Source organism: Apiotrichum porosum (genome assembly GCF_003942205.1).
Source record: "Apiotrichum porosum strain DSM 27194 chromosome Unknown scaffold_12, whole genome shotgun sequence".
NCBI lineage: Eukaryota > Fungi > Basidiomycota > Tremellomycetes > Trichosporonales > Trichosporonaceae > Apiotrichum > Apiotrichum porosum.
The window spans coordinates 500,072-516,000 of NW_021167119.1; the positions used below are offsets into that span (position 1 = coordinate 500,072).

Here is a 15,929-nt window from a genome sequence, read left to right on the forward strand (position 1 = left end):
GAGCGATGGGGGAGGGAGCGGAGTGGTGACGGCCAGTCCGAGGTTGGTGGGTGTGTGTTGCAAGGAGAGATGTGTCAGAATGGAGTGGGCGTGTGCGAGTGATGGGGCGGCCAGTGGGGTATGTGGGGAGTTGAGTGTCGTGCAGTGCTGGAAGCAAGGCGGTACAAGAGTGCGCGCGCGCGAGAGAGCGAGAATGAGAGAGAGAGAGACAGAGAGAGAGGTGGTCGCGAGGGGAGGGGAGAGTGGGCAGGAACGGGGAGGGACAGTGGCCTCCGTCGTGGCCGGTAGAGCGCTGGGTTCGCGGCCTGACCTTTGGTGTAGCTGCGCTTGCTACGGGCTGCGCGGCCGGGAGAAGCGAGCGAGCGAGCGACTGTGGGAGAGTGGTGTACAGTCGACCGGTCGTGCGCGCAACGGGGGTGCGCAAGGAGAGGGGGGGGGAGTGTGTTGGGTGGAGGAGAGAGATGGAGGATGTGGAAAGACAACACACGGCGAGATGGCCAGAAGCGGTGCGGCGGGCAGGGCGGCGGGGGCGGCGTGGCACGCTGGCGCGCGCTGGCAGTCGGCAGTCGGGAGAGAGCCGACGGCAGGCGGATGTAAAAACAAACCACCAACAACCTTAGACTGCCGCTTGGCACACAGCATGTTGTTGCTTGCGTTGCTTGGCATATGCATGGAAGCGCGGGTGAAAGGCATGCATGGAGGTGCTGAAGGCAGGCAGAAACGCATACACGCAGTGCATGCACTTGGACGTCTCCTACGCAGTCTGTTTTCGTTTGGTGCTGCGTTGCAGGGCTGGCACATGTTCCGTGTCTGCTGCTTTGTGTGTGCGTCTCTCTCTCTCGTCTCGGCCGGCCAAGCCTGCAAGCGAGTGTAGGTGGGCATGCCACCCAGGCCACCCATTTCATCACTGCAAGTGCTGCTTGCTATACGGTTGCTTCTGCCAGCAATCCTAGCCCAACCCCTTTGAATGATGTACAAGGGACCCGGCTTTTCCGTTCTCCGTTCGGGGCAGTGCTCGCGGCGACAGCCGAAAAGAGACATGCATCGAGTGCAAACACCAGAATCACTGCATGACTGGCATGACTGGGAAGCCACTCTTTCCGCAGTGAAAGAGGCGAGCCATGATACCATCACACCAAGCACCTTGTCTGGACAATGTGCACAATGCTCAGCAGTGATCGCAGTGAGAGAGAGGGCACACGACAGCGGACCCCAAACAACCTCACTGAAACTGGTGAAGGCTGCAAAGCCGCACGCACACGTTTCGCCTTGCCCTGCCTCCCTGCCTAGCTGTCTAGCTGTCTCGCTGTCGTGTGCGTTGGTGTCCCTCGTCTGGGCCACTTGGCTGTACATATGTATGCATGAGAAGCTGCGCAACTCGGCTCCCACGGAGACAACGTCAAGGACGTGCTCGACAAGGCGAGAGACACATGCCACGACCTGCGCCACAAACAACACGCTGCTGGAAAGCAAGCACCAAGCGAGCAAGCCAAAACGGACCGCTGCGGAGAATGTATGTACAAAATGACCCGGTTCCCAAAGTAAACATGCCTCAGCACAACAAGCGCTTTGCAATTGCAGACATGGTCCAAGAGTTGGTCGTTTTACACGCTTGTCCACGTGTTTGTGCTCTCCATCGCCGACGCGATGCCTTTTGGTGTCAAGCTCCGCGGCGGCGGTACGGCACGGCACGGCAACGGACGCGCGTGTGGACACGCTCGATCCGCCGAGAGCCGAGGCATGCGCCGGGTCTTTGCACACCAAGTTCTCTATTGTTGACCTGTAAATCTCGTAATCTGGGAGCAATGACAGCACCCTCTGGCCCGTCGGACAGGGCCGGACACGACAGTGCATGCACAGTGGACCTTGCAGTGGCGTAGTGTCGGGGGCATGCATGGGAAAGGGCATCCGCAAACATCCAGTCCGTCCGTTTCGTTGCCCGGCGCGCTCACAATGCTTTGCTGTTGCTATCTGGTATATCTGGACGTATGTATGCCCATTTTGTGCGCTACGGGCTAATGAACCGGCAAACTCGGGCTCGCAGTCACCGTCATTTGAGTGAATACGTGAATAGCGTGTGGACTACACGTGCCGTTGCTCCTTGACCACATTGCAACCGAGCAGCCGAGCCAGCTGTCATCATGTCGTTCCAGGAAAGAGGTGGTGCATGTGCAAACGCAAACACCCAGCGGGCAGAGGGTACATGTCCCCGATATGTGGCCCACATGCTTTGGCATTTGCCAGCTGAGCCCAGTGGCACCGGGACTGGAATCAGACACAGTCAGTCCCTTTGGCGATGGGAACAGCTTGCACGAGCAATGCAATCAAGTCGAGCTGATCAAGCCACCATTGGCGGGCACTGTGTTACTCCAGACCAACACAAAACAGCTGAGTTGCTCCTCAGCTGAGCCGAACTTGTGCGATTCATTCCTTTCATTCATTACTGCCTTGTTGGCGCTGCTCGAACTGCGCCTGCCGTCTTAGTCGACCGCGGCTTCGAAAACGTTCATCCCAGAGATTGAGAGTTCTCGATATGCAGTGTGACGCACACTTGGCTTGAAACGAGCCAGCAAGATCCCGCTGTTCCGTGATCCGTGAGATCTAGCTTCTGCGGTGGAGATAGAAGCGTGCTCGCTCAACCTTCCTAGCGTGCTCGCTCAACCTTCCTTGGACGTGAGAGCTTGTGCAAAGGGTGCTGTGTACGGTGGTGGGTGCATATGAACCGTTTGCATGGTAACGCTCAATCGACTGCGGCCTGACGCACAAAAGAAAGTGGAAAGGAACGAAAGCGTAATATCTGCTTTTCTGCGTTTTGTTTGCTTTTGCGTGGGGGTGATCGCCAGCATCACAACCCTGCGACGATCCTTGGCAGCCATGGGGATTTCGTCCCTTTTGGAAGGACGCATTCGAAGTAAGACAGAGGTTTGTGCGGTCCTTGCGGCCTGGCTGACGCGTGTGTGCACGGACTAACTCCGCGATCTTGTGCATGTACATGCTTACTGTGTCAGTGTGCGCATGTGGGCCTGGGGTTCGTCAGAGATTAGGCCGTGGTGACGTACGTCAGAACACAACGAAAAAGGGCTAAAAATGGAACTCTATTGCCCAGAAGGAGACTTGAACTTCTTCAACCGAATCTTCAGAAGTCGCAACAGTGAAATTGTGTGCTGCATCTGGCATCGAAGTTCGGCTTCTGTGTGGTGAGACATTGTGCGAGGAGCCCGGACATGTCAGACACCGGTGCCTGCCAAAAGCGAGAACACGTCGTTTGGGGAGCATTGGCTCACTGCTGGAGCCAAACGCTGGGTGTCAGCCACGTGCCAGAGCCTAACGACCACGCGGCAACCACAGTGATGGATACGGCGGGCCCAACGTGTACCAATTCTGGGGTTGTTCCTATGGGTGTGAGAGGCCTTGGGCAGGAAGAGGAGACCCTTTGCGAGCCTGATCTAGTCTTACTGCACATAGGTGCCTCTTCGAATGGCAAACGAGTATGCCAGTACAACCGCAGTACGATACCCGGCCGTGATGAGTGGCGCTTGTTGCTACAGTACTGCCACTGTGCTGAACGGCTCTGTCTCCCAATTGATATTGGGTCTTTCCCCCTTGTCGGTTCGTGACTCAAAGCGGTCTGCCGCGCTGCAGAGTTGCATCATCGACGGGGCTGCCGACGAAACCTTTTTGATCTTTGAGGACTTTTTTTCGCTTTCTGCCAGCGCTGGCCGATCCAGCGAGCCAGCACCAGCAAACGTAGGAGTTACGGACGTTCAATCTAGTCACGTGCTTTAACGTTTTGAAATAATCACGTGACCACTCTCGGAGTTCGGCTGGTCTCCGTCTACAATGTCACCCCCAGGCGCCACCGCATAAAACATCGACTGTAGCATAGTAGTGAGGTATTTCTCTTGTCCTTTCGCTCACTGCCACATAAGGTCTTTACCGCTGCTTGCTTTTTTTTTCTTCCTTCAATCTCTTACACGTTTTCTTGTAAGGTATGCAATCCGGTCGGTGTCTGCCAGACACAGTACCCAACGTGTTCAGTATTTAAGCTGTAATTTCGGTGATTATACCTGCACTCTGCATTTTCTTTTCACTCCGACAGTTGTTACAATACGACGTGCAGAGACCAAGAGATACGTATCTGCGCTTGCCCTGAAGCGTACGGTCTCCTGCGCTGGAGCTTGGCGAGGGATGGTTTGTCATCAATTACGTGCCTCCCATTTCGCAAGCGCTCTGACTGTCGCCGTCGCCGTCAGACCGTCGTGCATGGCGCATCGAGAGGTCAATGAACATGGGAACGGCGCCCAAACTTCGCAGTGTTTGGAGCGTCGTATTTTCCTTTCCTTTTCGTAGGAGGGGTTCACTTTCGTTTTGCTTCCTGCTCTTCGTCACGGCCGCCGATGTGTCGCTGCCACTATACCGGGACCCATGTTTTAGGCCCAGAGAGCACGCTTTGAACTATACCCTGCTTGAACATGAAAAGCGAGTTTTTCTTGTGTCCATTGTCCACGAGACGTGTGTTGCGCACTTTTGGACGATGGGTGTCATCTGGGGGACGATAATACACTACATCGCGGACAAGCTACTGTGCGATTCATGAAGTAAACAATGCATCGTGGTCAAAACAGAGAAGACCTCCTGGGCTGGCGCCCATCGCGCCAGAGGAAACAGAGACGGGAAATACAGACGGTGTCGAACGGCTGGCTTGGTTTTGCGGACGCGCGAACGATGGGTGGCGTGGGCTGTGGTCACGATTGAGAGTACGGGCCGTACGGGGAAGACCTGGAGCCTGGGGGAACAGACAAGCTTATTGCGCGTGGGGGAGGCCGAGGGGCGCCGGGCCCCGGCGCTGCAGCCTGGCGAGGTAGGTATGGCCTGTGGTCGATGACGCGCTCTGCGGTGGTGCAGAGGTTGAGCCAGTCGACGGACCCAACCTTGACGAGTTGCTTGCGCCTGGCTGAGCAAGTGCCTTGAGTTCCTTCTTGGTGGCGATGGCATACCCCTCGTGGTCCGTGTGGACGACGGCGTACGACGGCCAGTCATCCAGCGCCACGATTTCCGCTCCACGAGTCTGATTATCGTCAGCACGGCCTAGATCCAGGACCCTGTAACACTTACGAGGGCGGCAGCAAGCGAGAGATCCAGGGCCCTCACCAACGCGATGCGGATGCTGGCGGGGTGGTTTCCGACGAAGACGCGGTTCGGGACGTAGCGCACGGGAGGGAGAGACCGGAGCTCGTCCTCCACGGGCAGCGGGCGGCGACCGGGGGCGGACTGGCAGAGGGTCGACAGGGGGGTGAACGGGTTCATCGGCGGGCTTGTCTGCCCCGCCGTTGGGGCTGGGCGCCCGAGACGAGAGGGAGGGGCCGTCGGCGACGGGGCGGCTGGGGCTGGGCACGGGCGTGTTGGCGCTACGAGGGGACACCGCCTCGTCGACGACCTCGGGCAAGATGTCCCAGTCGTCGTTGCCAAGTGGGCCCTCGAAGTCTTCGTCGTCGTCCCCGTTGGCCGCGGGGTGGCGAGGGCCGACTCGACCGCAGAAGACGATCCCGACGACTCATCGCCTCCCTCCCGCTGGGTCTGGGCTGTCGACAGGCCGGCGATCTGGGAGGGGTTCAACGCCTCCCTGTGCTCCCGGTACTCCTTCAGGCGGCGGTAGTACTTCCTCGACGAGTTGCGGCGGGCCTTGTCGACGAACGTCTTGAGTGTGTTCCATCGCTCGACTTCGTCGAGGCAATCTTCTAGCACGGGTAACGTGACAGGAGGAGGTAAGGACGGCATGGTGGAGTGGGAGAAGAGAATGGGAGATTGAGAGGAGGTGGGAGAAAGAGGAGCGACAATGAGGCCGGTAGTGATTGCATGTGAGGTGTTTGTGGACAGGGGCGGGGCACCGATCACTACGCGGCGATTGGGCGCCGCCGTCTGCCGTGAGGAGCCAAATTATCCTCCACTTCCACTTCTGCTCTTGCGAGCTGCGAGAGCTCCTGGTGGCTGGCGGTCTTGTTCGTTCACTTGATCACTTGCACACTTGCCCCCGCGGTAACGGTGAGAAACCACCGTACGGACAGTCCATTTGACTTGGGATGGAAAAGGAAATCCCAACGCAACACTCAACGCAGGCATCCGCACTTGCGCAACGAAAGCAGGTACGCCGTATGCAGTGGGATGGTGTATTGTATGCACAACAGCATGTGCTATGCATGCAACGCTTCCAGTCAGGCCAACAAGTTATGATGATGCAGTGCATGCAATGCATGCATGCATAGAGACAAGTTTTGCACCCATCGACAGACTATCCATGTGCCTCAGAGTGGCATTCTGCACCCAGTTGGTAGACACCACCGGTGAGCGCAAAGGGCGTGGAGCTTTTCGCCATTCGACTCCCCTTGCTGGGCGAAGAAGGATGCCACACGCTCCGGCGTGTCTGATGAGTGTTGTACCCAGCCAGACAAGCGACGGCGAGGGCAAGGGCAAGTGAGAAATGCTGGGCAGTTAACAACAAGGTGACACAAACTTGTCGCAGGGATTCCTCGCCGTGTGGCCAAGCAGTTCGGGGGGGGGGGCGGTTCTTTGGATCAGACCCTTGGCCCACATAGTATAGGTACATGTTCGTCAATAATCCAGTGCGCACGCAAACGTCAGAGTCTACGGCACTGGCGGCAAGCTGTAGGAGAGAGGGTACATGTGCATGGTAGTAGTACGGTCGGGTATACTTGAGGTTGGCGGAAGGGTGCGGTGTCTTGCGGGGGGGGCGGCGCTGGGCGCGCGGGCGGGAAATCGGTCACGCGCGGCGCGCGCGGGGGTTAAAATTGGCGAAGCTTGACGTGGTACTTGCGGTATGCCACGACGTGTCCCGAGTCCACACAGTCATGCAGCCATCTGGTGGACACGGCAGTCGTGCCGCGCCACTGGGCCTCGCGCAGAAGCTTGCGCACCTTTGCAGGTGCCTCCGCGAAACCGTCCTTGTCCACCCTGACAACCACAAAGTGTGGTCGGTCGGCGAGAGGGACGACGCGAGCGCCGGCCTTCTGATCATTGTCAGCGCAATATACAGACTCGGTATCTAACACCTACGCGTGCCATGTCCACGATCGACGAGTGGACGCCAACAAAAGCCAGGCTCACGGCCGTGTCCCGGTCACCGCAGAAGATCTGGTGGTGCGGATACTTCTTCTGGGCGGGCGGGGGGCCCTCTCCGGGGCAGGGGCCGCGGCGGAGGGGACGAACGGGGAGGTCGACCTCGGGGTCGGCGCTCGGCGCGGCGGAAGCTTCGCGGTTGGAGTCGGCGCCAGCCTCCTGCACCTGGATGTCGGCGGCGGCAGCAGCAGCGACCCCGCGGGGGGAGGGAGGCAACGACTGGTCGATGGCGTCAGCCGCGGGCTGGTCAGCCCCGCCGTTGGGGCGGCTCGGGCCGGCCACGGGCGTGTTGGCGCGCGGCTCGTCGACCTCGGAGAGGAGGTCCCACTCGTGGTGGCCGAGTGGGCCCACAGAGTCTTGGTCGTCCTCCTCGTAGGCCGCAGGCTCGAGGGGGGCAGCACGGGACTGGTGGGAGGGGGCAAGGGCGGCCTCGACCTCAGAAGACGATGGTGGGGTCTGGTTCGCGGCCTCCTTCACCACGTTCTCCTCGGGGGGGTACATGGCGGCCCGAACCGCACGGCCCTTGACGAGAGCCTTGGATTGCTTGCGGGCGGCACGGATAGAGGCTGGAGTGCGAGGAGGCGGGGAGTCGGGCATGGTGAGAGGTGAGGAATGGCGAGTGGGAGGTGATGGGTGGAGAGTGGCGAGTGGATGGGAGAAGAGGAAAATGAAAACAAACAGGCATCTTAGCATGGGGTGTCTATTGTCTTGTGGGAGCCTCCAAATCTCCTGTCTGCACCGCCAGCCACCGCTGGAAACGAGCGGCCAGAGAGCCAAGGCAGCCTAGGGCCTAGGCGGCTGCTGCCGCGTCCTGCCTGCGACGCGATGTTTGGCAGACACGTGTCTGAGGCACGTACGACGTACGACGACGGTTGTGCGCGCAGGGGCTCTGGTGCGGGGGGTAGGGCTGTGTGCAACCGCACCAGAGGGGGATGGAATGAGCAGCGCAATATGCACTCAATATCTAACACGTACTGATGCCATCTCAACGATGGAATCGTCGAGGCCGATGATCACCATGCTCACCGGGGTGTCGCGTGTTGTTACGACATGATGCATAGAGACGAAGGGAGATATGGATCGCCCTCTACTTAGTGCGAGCGTGCATGCTCGCACTGCACGCTCACACCAATGTACGCTCGCACCGTACGGAACCAAAATGAGGTCGCGCACGACTGAGAGTGGCACTTGCAACATGGCGGTCCCGGACAAGATTCTCGCAGGAGGATACCTCGGCTGGCGCGGGCGTGCGAGCCATCAGTCTTCACCACTGCGAAGTCGGGCCGGGCCGAAAGGGACACGATGTTGTGCCGCCCGTCTAGTAACTGTCAGCATGGTGTATGTACAACAGGCGCGAGGCGAGGGACACGCCGTTTCAGCGTACGCTCCACTAGCCGCGTCCTTGGAGCTTGACAAGGGCGGTGTCATGGGGCAGGGCGGTGTCATGGGCCAGGACACGCTCTGTGGTGACGCATGTAATGAAATGAAGAACGACGGAAGAGGGCAACGGGATTGTGCATTTCTTTGGGGCCTGGGGATGTCTGCGGACAGTCGCAACCAGAACAAACGGTCTGGATCTCTAGACCACCACGCCGTCCCTGCATCGTCCGCACGCGGGAAAGAATCGGAAGGCATAGACTATACATTTCGGAAAACAGGACAAGGGAAAGGGCGCGGGAGGGACACGGCGAGTCTGCGTACACTGCCCTAGCCGCGTCCTTGGAGTTTGACGAGGGCAGTGTCGCGGGGCAGGACGGTGTTGCGGGGCAGGACACACCCCGCGGCGACGCAGGCCATCAGCCACGTTTCGGAGACCACCGCCACGAGGTTGCGGCGCGCCTCGCGAAGGTCTTTCAGCAGAGCTTCGCTGCCGAGGGCGTGTGAGCCATCGGTCCTCACAACAGCCCAGTCCGGCCTGGCGGAAAGGGGCAGGACTTTGCCGCCGGCGCTCTAATATGTCAGCGCGGTGTATGTACAACAGGCGGGAAAGAACACGTACGAGGACCATACGGTGGGCCTCGTCGGACATGCCAAGGAGCGCAAACGTGACCGGAAGCCCGGCACGCCCGCCACTAAACACGACCTTCTCGCCGTACCGAGCGACCGGGATGTAGGGGCCCTGGTCGGGAATGGCCGCGCGACGGCGGCGAACGGGCGGAGCGGGGTTGGCGGCTTGAGGATCACCGGTGGCCGCCGTTGGGGTCGCGAGGCCGCAAGGACGAGGGCTGGTGGGGGGCAGCATTGGACTGGTGGGACGCGGGAAGGGCGGCCTCGACCTCAGACGCCGATTGTGGGGTCTGGCTCGCGGCCTCCTTAACCACCTTCTCCTGGGGGGGGTACATTGCGGCCAAAACCGCACGGCCCTTGTCGGTCGCGCGGATGGCGCCGCGCTCAACCTTTTCCAGGTGTTCTCTTGCCCGCGTTGTCTTTTCTTGTTGGCGTTCCAAGCGTTTGACAAGGGCGGCGGCCTCTTTGCGACCGGCGCGGAGAAGGGGTGGGGTGGGTGGGGGTGGTGGGGGTGGTGGGGGTGGTGGGGGTGGTGGAGGGGGTGCCGTGGGTGGGCTGGGTCTGTCAGCATCAGCTGCTGGTCCACCATTGTTTGCGTACGTGGTGGTTGGGTTGCGGGTGGAAGGCATGGTGGTGGTTGTGGTTGGAAGAGAAATGGTGGTTGTTGGTGTGGTGGTGAGAAATGGGGAGAATGACAATGAGCAGGCATCACGGGGGTCTTTCTTATGTGCTTTGCATGGGGTTTCTATCGACGCGACAGGCGCGTGAGAGCTATCAAACCCCCTTCAGACCCTCCCACCAAGGAATCCGGCGGCACGGGGCAGCTGCCGCGTGAGACCTCGGTTTCTGCCTGCGACGCGATGTTTGGCAGAATGTGTGTACGACGCGTCACTGTGACAGATCTCCTGCGCGAAGTGCACCGCGAACTCTTCGCGCGGGTAGACGCGCGGGGTGTGGGTTGTGGCCGTTTGGTCAAAGGTCCCCCGGTCGAGAAAAGGCACTAAAGAGACAAGCGGGAGTTCATTGTGTGAGTGACGATGACTGGAAGAGGGGAGAGAGCGGATGTTGCGGCGGCGCGCGGCGGCGAGCAAACAGACAGAAAGTGGAGGGTTTTTAAGCTGGGGATGGCGCGATGGAATAACGACCGTTCAACAATGTGCAATGACTTCAGAGTGGACCCTGGGTGGGTACTGTATGTAACCCGCTAAGCAGGCCTGTGGGCGTTGCCAAGCTGGAGGATGGATCAGCCCCTTGGCCCTTGGGGAATGGGGAGTTTGTTGCTCTCATTCTGTATTGCTCGTGCTCCGTAAGCGCAGCGGGGGTGCATCTGACGCAGATGGGACCCCAGGGAGCGCCAAGTGTCAGTGCCACAGGTTGAAACCAAAGACACACAGTCCTCTTTCCTGGTTCGCGACAGTACATGGCACTAGTTGCATTTCATGGTGTCCGCCGGAGGGATGTCGGCTCGGTCCAGATGGTTTCCGAAGACAGACGGGGTTACTAGGTGACTCGGCGCACAGGATGTGAAGGAAAAGACCAGGAGGAAGGGAAGGGGGAAGGAAGGAAAGGGGGAAGGAAGGTCTACTCAGTGGTTGTGGCTGAGCTCGGAAATGGTGCTGGTAGTTTCCTCCTGCACAATGGAGATGCTCCGCAGGTGGCATGCACTACTGGTCCTGGCCGAGAGGCCGCGCGGCAATGCAGCTGCTGCTTGTCAGCGCAGCTCATGCGTCTGGCGAAACGGCTAGACAACTCACTGTTGGGCTCGGTTTCGAGTGTCTCCTCGATGTGCGTCTGGACGTGGTGGTGGGAATGGATGGTGCTGGTACTGTCCGAGGTTGGACGGTGAAGGGTTGTGTAGCTGGATGGTTTCTCGGTTTTCAGTTTGGGGGATGACAGATCGTCGCCCTCGAGGACGTCGCCGCCGTCCAATGACAAAGAAAAAACGGAAGCTGGGTGGTTGCACGCGTTGGACTTGGGACTCGACGGCACCCTGCTGACCGGAATGGCCATTTCGGCCATCATCAAGGACAACTCGTCGTTGGCGCGCATGGCAGTTGGCAAGCAGCCGAACAATGGTGAGATAGGCGACATGACCGGTAGAAGCTCATTGGAGGGCCGGCGGTTGATGTCATTCCTGAGGTTGGTGGGCTTCAAAATCTGCAAAGGTGGAGGAGCACGGCGCCGGCGGTTAGGGTCTACGGGCGCCAACGGCGACGGCGAGCGCGGGCTTGGGGATGCTGGTGGGGTGAGAAGAGGCACAGGTCCCGGCATTGGCATGGGCGGAAGAGGCTTATTCTTGTAGCGCGAGGGTGACTTGGGTGGCCTGAGAGGGGACGCTGGAGCTGACGCCTGGTGTTCGCTATGTGGGGCAAGCGGGGAGCGCTGGATGCTGAGCGGCTGGGTGTTGCCCTTGGAGAAACCACATGTGACGCGCTTGTTCTGGCTCGTGAAGCTGTCATTGCAATTGATGTCACCCCAGAGTCCACCACCGCAGCTTAGGGGCGCGGGGGCAGACCCGCGAGGTTGCTGAGGGCGACGTGATGTGACCGACTGAGAAGAGTGGGGAGACTGCCCAGCGCTGGTCGTGCGCATAGCCACAGACGAGGGAGACTCGCTTTTTGGCGAGAGAGGCGCATGTTCTGTCTCGTGGATACCCCAAAAAGGAGGCTTAGTCTTGCGCGGCTGTGGTGTCTGGCTTCGCTGAGCACTGGGGAGATCAGGCGCCGGCGCCCGACGGCGTGGAGTGAGAAAGTCTGGACACGAAGCCTTGATGGTAAGTCTGTGGACGCAGACTGGTTCGGAGACCTTGCGGAACGTGTTCTCGTTGACCCCATTCTCGTTTGCAGCCTTGGGGTTGCTCTTGCCGGCGGTGAAGAAGGACCACGACGACGAGATATGGTGGAGGCGACGGTTCACGAAGGGGGCGGTCCTGTCCGGCACGTCGTTGTCGTTGAAGAAGTGGTTGGTGGTGGGGTCGTCGCGAGAGAGGGCATGGAACTGGCGTTTGCGGACGTCCGACCGGTCGAGGTCTACCCCTCCGCGCCAAGCGAACGGACCACTGGTAGTGTCATTGTCGCGCGGACAGAGGCTGGTGAGGTCGGGGGAATGACAGCGGCCGCCCCCCTTGTTGGCGTCCCTCTTGTCACCAATCTGGTCGCGGCGGAAGAGGGCCAGCAGAGTGCGACGGCGGGGCTTGGGAGACACTACCGGGGTGTCTTGCGAGTAGTCGCATTCGAGTGACTTGACCGAACTGTTGGGCGTGTAGACGGTGTGCATGGTGCTTTGTGAGAGTGTGGAGGGACCGGCGTTTGCGCGCGTGTATGGGCGTGAACGATTCGGTTTGGAGAAGAAGGCCGGCATGTTGCACCGGGCCGAGGGGCACGCGGGGGCGGTGGCGGGGGTTGGCGGGTGTGAAGGATAGGGCGGGTGGGGTTACAGGGGACAGAGGGGGGGGGGGTAGATGAAAGGTTTGAATGAAATATGGGATGGTGTGCAGAAAGATGACAGACAGAAGAAGAAAGTGGATGGGACGGGATAAGAGTGCAGAGTGGGAGACCAAAACGTGGTCGGTGCCCCCTGTTATGACGTCATTCTCGTCAGCGACCTTCGTGCCCCCTATACCCATCCCGGAAGGACACTATGACAAGCGTGGAACGTCTGACGCACACCACTGCTCTACAGATGTGTGTGTTCGCGACTCCCTCCCCGCGCGATGCCCGCCAGCAGGTCAGCTGTCCCACGAGCCTTCGGGCTGCCCAGATCAATGCACCAAATGCCACCAAAGTTTACTAATCGACTGAGCTACTGATCTGCGGACAAGACGTTGAACACCGCGTGCAGCCGCGCCGTACCGTAGTACCGCAGCCAGCCGCGTGGCCGATGGCCGACGTCACGCACACCGCCCTCGCGGGGGTGGGGCCGATCTGCCCAGTCTTCTGCCCTCCAGCCCTGCCCTTCCGTGCTCGTCACGCATTCACAGCGTACAAGGCCATCACAAACAGTAGACCCATAGGCCCGTAACAGCGTGCACCACAGAGACGGGCATGTTCTGTAGAGCTTCGGACAGATGTTGCGCACCGACGCGTCCCATCAGCGACACAAGGGCAGACATGCAGACCCGACCCCCGCCACACGCATCGCTCTGCTACCGCGCGCGCGGCAGCTGGCGTTGACCTTTGGCAGCAATGTGCGCCGTTGGTCTGCGGCCAGAGGCCAGAGGCCAGAGGTACAGAGAAGCAGAGATCCAGAGACACATCTGCACGAGCCCGTCACGGTGCATATCGTCGTCCGGAATTCCATAGCCCTCTCGCCCCCGGCCCCCGGCGCCCCCGTGCATGCACCAGGTGTTATACGAGTGTGCACCATGCTGTCAGCTCAGTTTCGGCCTCGGTGCATCCCTCCACGTGCCTCCACCTGCCCCAAGTCTTCCCGCCGTCAGCGGCCAACCCTTCTCGGGCTCTCCTCGCCCGGCGCGGCCCCACAGCTCTCGACAGCGCACAGCGCACGTTGCCTAGCGTTCTAGACGAACGTATTGCCCTGGCGTATGGATGACTCGCGAAACCAAGTGAGAGGAAGGGGGCCAACAGGGCCACAGGCACAAAGCAGAGGAACGAGGCGGTAGCCGCGGTGATCGTGTGGCTTATGATCGGTGAGAGCTTCCCACCGCGGCCGTTCGCTGGCCGCTGGACTGCAGCAAGGTGGTGCATGTATGCATACAATGAGCAGTGAGGCAGACGCGCAGACGGATTCACATGTAGGAAAGGTTGTGTCAACTGAAGGGCAAAAAACGTCGCGCCGGCGAGAACTAGCTTTCGGTGGCGTGGACCACTCATTGGCTGCAGTCCAACACAACTGCAAGCCGGGGTAAAACTGTGCCACGAAGGCACAGACGGGACTTGCGTAGCACCGGCTAGCGGACATGGGGGCGAACAGTGGAGTTGCGCAAAGGAATGTCCATGTCCGCCGTTTCCCCCACGTCCAACTTCCGTGGCTATCGGGGTTTGGCGAACGCTCGGTGTATGTTTCTCGACAAATCGACATCCTACCCATGAACATTATTTCTGAATTAGATTACAGAACTCTCTTTGTGGCCGCACTGCCCACGCACCGCCCCCGCAACTGTGGAGGTGGACGGAACACCCAATTGGGCGAATTTGCATTGCCTGAAAGTGCGGAGGGAAGGCAAACATTCCACTTGTGGTTCGGCTCTGTCGACTGAATGTGCCCTTGCCGCCACTTCCGCCCTCTAGTGACTACAAACGGGGGAATTTGCTACGGCCTCAGAGTCAGACGGGCAGAGGGAGACTGTTCAGCCATCACGACGTCCCGCCATCTCCAGCCCGCTAGCTGCTGTTTGCCAATCGCACCGTGGTCTGCAGAGAGTGTAGAGAGGGCACCCGGGACAGATATAAGGCGCACCTTCCGTCCAACTGACGTCTTTTTTCTTCCAACCAAAACCATTCAACATGCTCGCTTTTGTCGTCCTCCTCCCCATTCTTCCCCTTTCCTTCGTTTGGTCGGCGCCGGCTGGCAACGCCCCCGCCCCCGGCCCCGACGACCTCGTCCTGGGATCAACTTCGTGGGTGAGTGTCTTCTCAGCGGGCAGCAAATCTCCTTGAACATTTTGCTGACAGCTGTCCACAGGAGTACTACGTCCCCCCCAGCGTCTCCTGCCATATGGACACCGACGGGACCATCCTGGTCGTTGTCTGCTCTGCTGAGCAGGACCACAACAGTACGTTTGCTGGACGACCGTGTACCTCTGATTGTTTGAATGGTGGCTGACAACACAACACAGCCACAGCCGAGCAGATCGCGCCCGTACGGCCCCCGTCCTGGCGCAGGTCGCCGCCGGAGCGTCGACGGACATTGTCCTGGGCTCCACTGACTGGGTGAGTGTCTTTTCAGCGGGCGGCAACCTTCTTGAACACTTTGCTGACAGCTGTCCACAGGGCTTATGCCAGCTGCCCAGGCTCGTTTGCCACGCAGCCCGGGACGGAGACACGTTTTTGACGCTTTGCGTCGTCGAGTCTGCCAGCGGTACGTCTGCGGAAGGAATGGTTTGCATGGTTTGCCTCTTGGATGGTGGCTGACAGTGCAGAGACCGCTGCCGACCTTGCCCCGGCCCTCGCCCACTTGGCCGCGGTCGCCCTCGAGCCCGCCACGGAGATCTAGGGCGCCTCCGTGGCCTCTCGACCAGCCCCTGTCTCACGGAGCATGCATCCGCGTTTTTCTCGTCGCTATTGTTCTGTCGGTGCACCACGGTACACTAACGCTGCAAGCCAGAGGCCAGAGGGGGCTGTGGACGGCACGGGTTGGACTGCTGGGGGATTCGAAGCGGGCTTTTGCTCTGGGGACCCGTTGCTCCCAATTGTCAGTCACTAGTCAGGCACTCTGGCACGGCGGTCGATCATTGGCACTGCAGTCACAATCGTCACCAACGCCGGACGCGCCACCAACGCGCACTCGCTCGTCCTCATGGCCGCTGCCGCCGCCGTCACTCTTCTTCCCCTCCACCCATCTCATCCCTCAAGCGCCGGCATGCTTTGCTTCCACAGTGTCCACTAGATGCCCCGCGCTGCCGCAGGCCGCCGCTGCCGATGCATCCACTCGCAGCAGCCTTTGCCCCCAGCTTACCAGCGTGTCGTTCCCCCGTCAATGAACCCATTGTGCACCGTGCACCCTTCCACCTGTCCACACACTCCCCCAAAGCAACCACCTGCACACAGCAACGCGCAGCACGCCGTCCTCGCAAAGTTCAAGCCACTCACCGTCGATGCATGTGTGCC

General features: G+C 60.0%; 5 protein-coding genes across 5 annotated transcripts; 1 reads left to right on the forward strand and 4 right to left on the reverse strand.

Moving 5' to 3' along the window:
• Positions 1-4,804: 4,804 nt before the first annotated feature.
• Positions 4,805-5,778, reverse strand: EHS24_002232 (uncharacterized protein; the record flags this gene model as incomplete). The annotated part of the gene is made up of 4 exons (XM_028617976.1): positions 4,805-5,068; positions 5,116-5,271; positions 5,300-5,476; positions 5,533-5,778. The coding sequence occupies 4 exons, from the start codon at positions 5,776-5,778 to the stop codon at positions 4,805-4,807; spliced, it is 843 nt and encodes a 280-aa protein (XP_028473654.1).
• A 1,022-nt stretch (positions 5,779-6,800) lies between these two features.
• On the reverse strand, positions 6,801-7,731 carry EHS24_002233 (uncharacterized protein; the record flags this gene model as incomplete). Its single annotated transcript, XM_028617977.1, has 2 exons — positions 6,801-7,025; positions 7,072-7,731. The coding sequence occupies 2 exons, from the start codon at positions 7,729-7,731 to the stop codon at positions 6,801-6,803; spliced, it is 885 nt and encodes a 294-aa protein (XP_028473655.1).
• A 1,110-nt stretch (positions 7,732-8,841) lies between these two features.
• EHS24_002234 (uncharacterized protein) lies at positions 8,842-9,770 on the reverse strand (the record flags this gene model as incomplete). Its single annotated transcript, XM_028617978.1, has 4 exons — positions 8,842-9,084; positions 9,134-9,359; positions 9,391-9,702; positions 9,742-9,770. 4 exons carry the CDS (start codon positions 9,768-9,770, stop codon positions 8,842-8,844), a joined length of 810 nt encoding a protein of 269 aa, XP_028473656.1.
• Positions 9,771-10,726: 956 nt separating this feature from the next.
• On the reverse strand, positions 10,727-12,417 carry EHS24_002235 (uncharacterized protein; the record flags this gene model as incomplete). The annotated part of the gene is made up of 2 exons (XM_028617979.1): positions 10,727-10,842; positions 10,896-12,417. The coding sequence occupies 2 exons, from the start codon at positions 12,415-12,417 to the stop codon at positions 10,727-10,729; spliced, it is 1,638 nt and encodes a 545-aa protein (XP_028473657.1).
• Positions 12,418-14,606: 2,189 nt separating this feature from the next.
• On the forward strand, positions 14,607-15,315 carry EHS24_002236 (uncharacterized protein; the record flags this gene model as incomplete). The annotated part of the gene is made up of 5 exons (XM_028617980.1): positions 14,607-14,723; positions 14,785-14,875; positions 14,953-15,032; positions 15,093-15,180; positions 15,242-15,315. The coding sequence occupies 5 exons, from the start codon at positions 14,607-14,609 to the stop codon at positions 15,313-15,315; spliced, it is 450 nt and encodes a 149-aa protein (XP_028473658.1).
• Between the last annotated feature and the right edge of the window lie 614 nt (positions 15,316-15,929).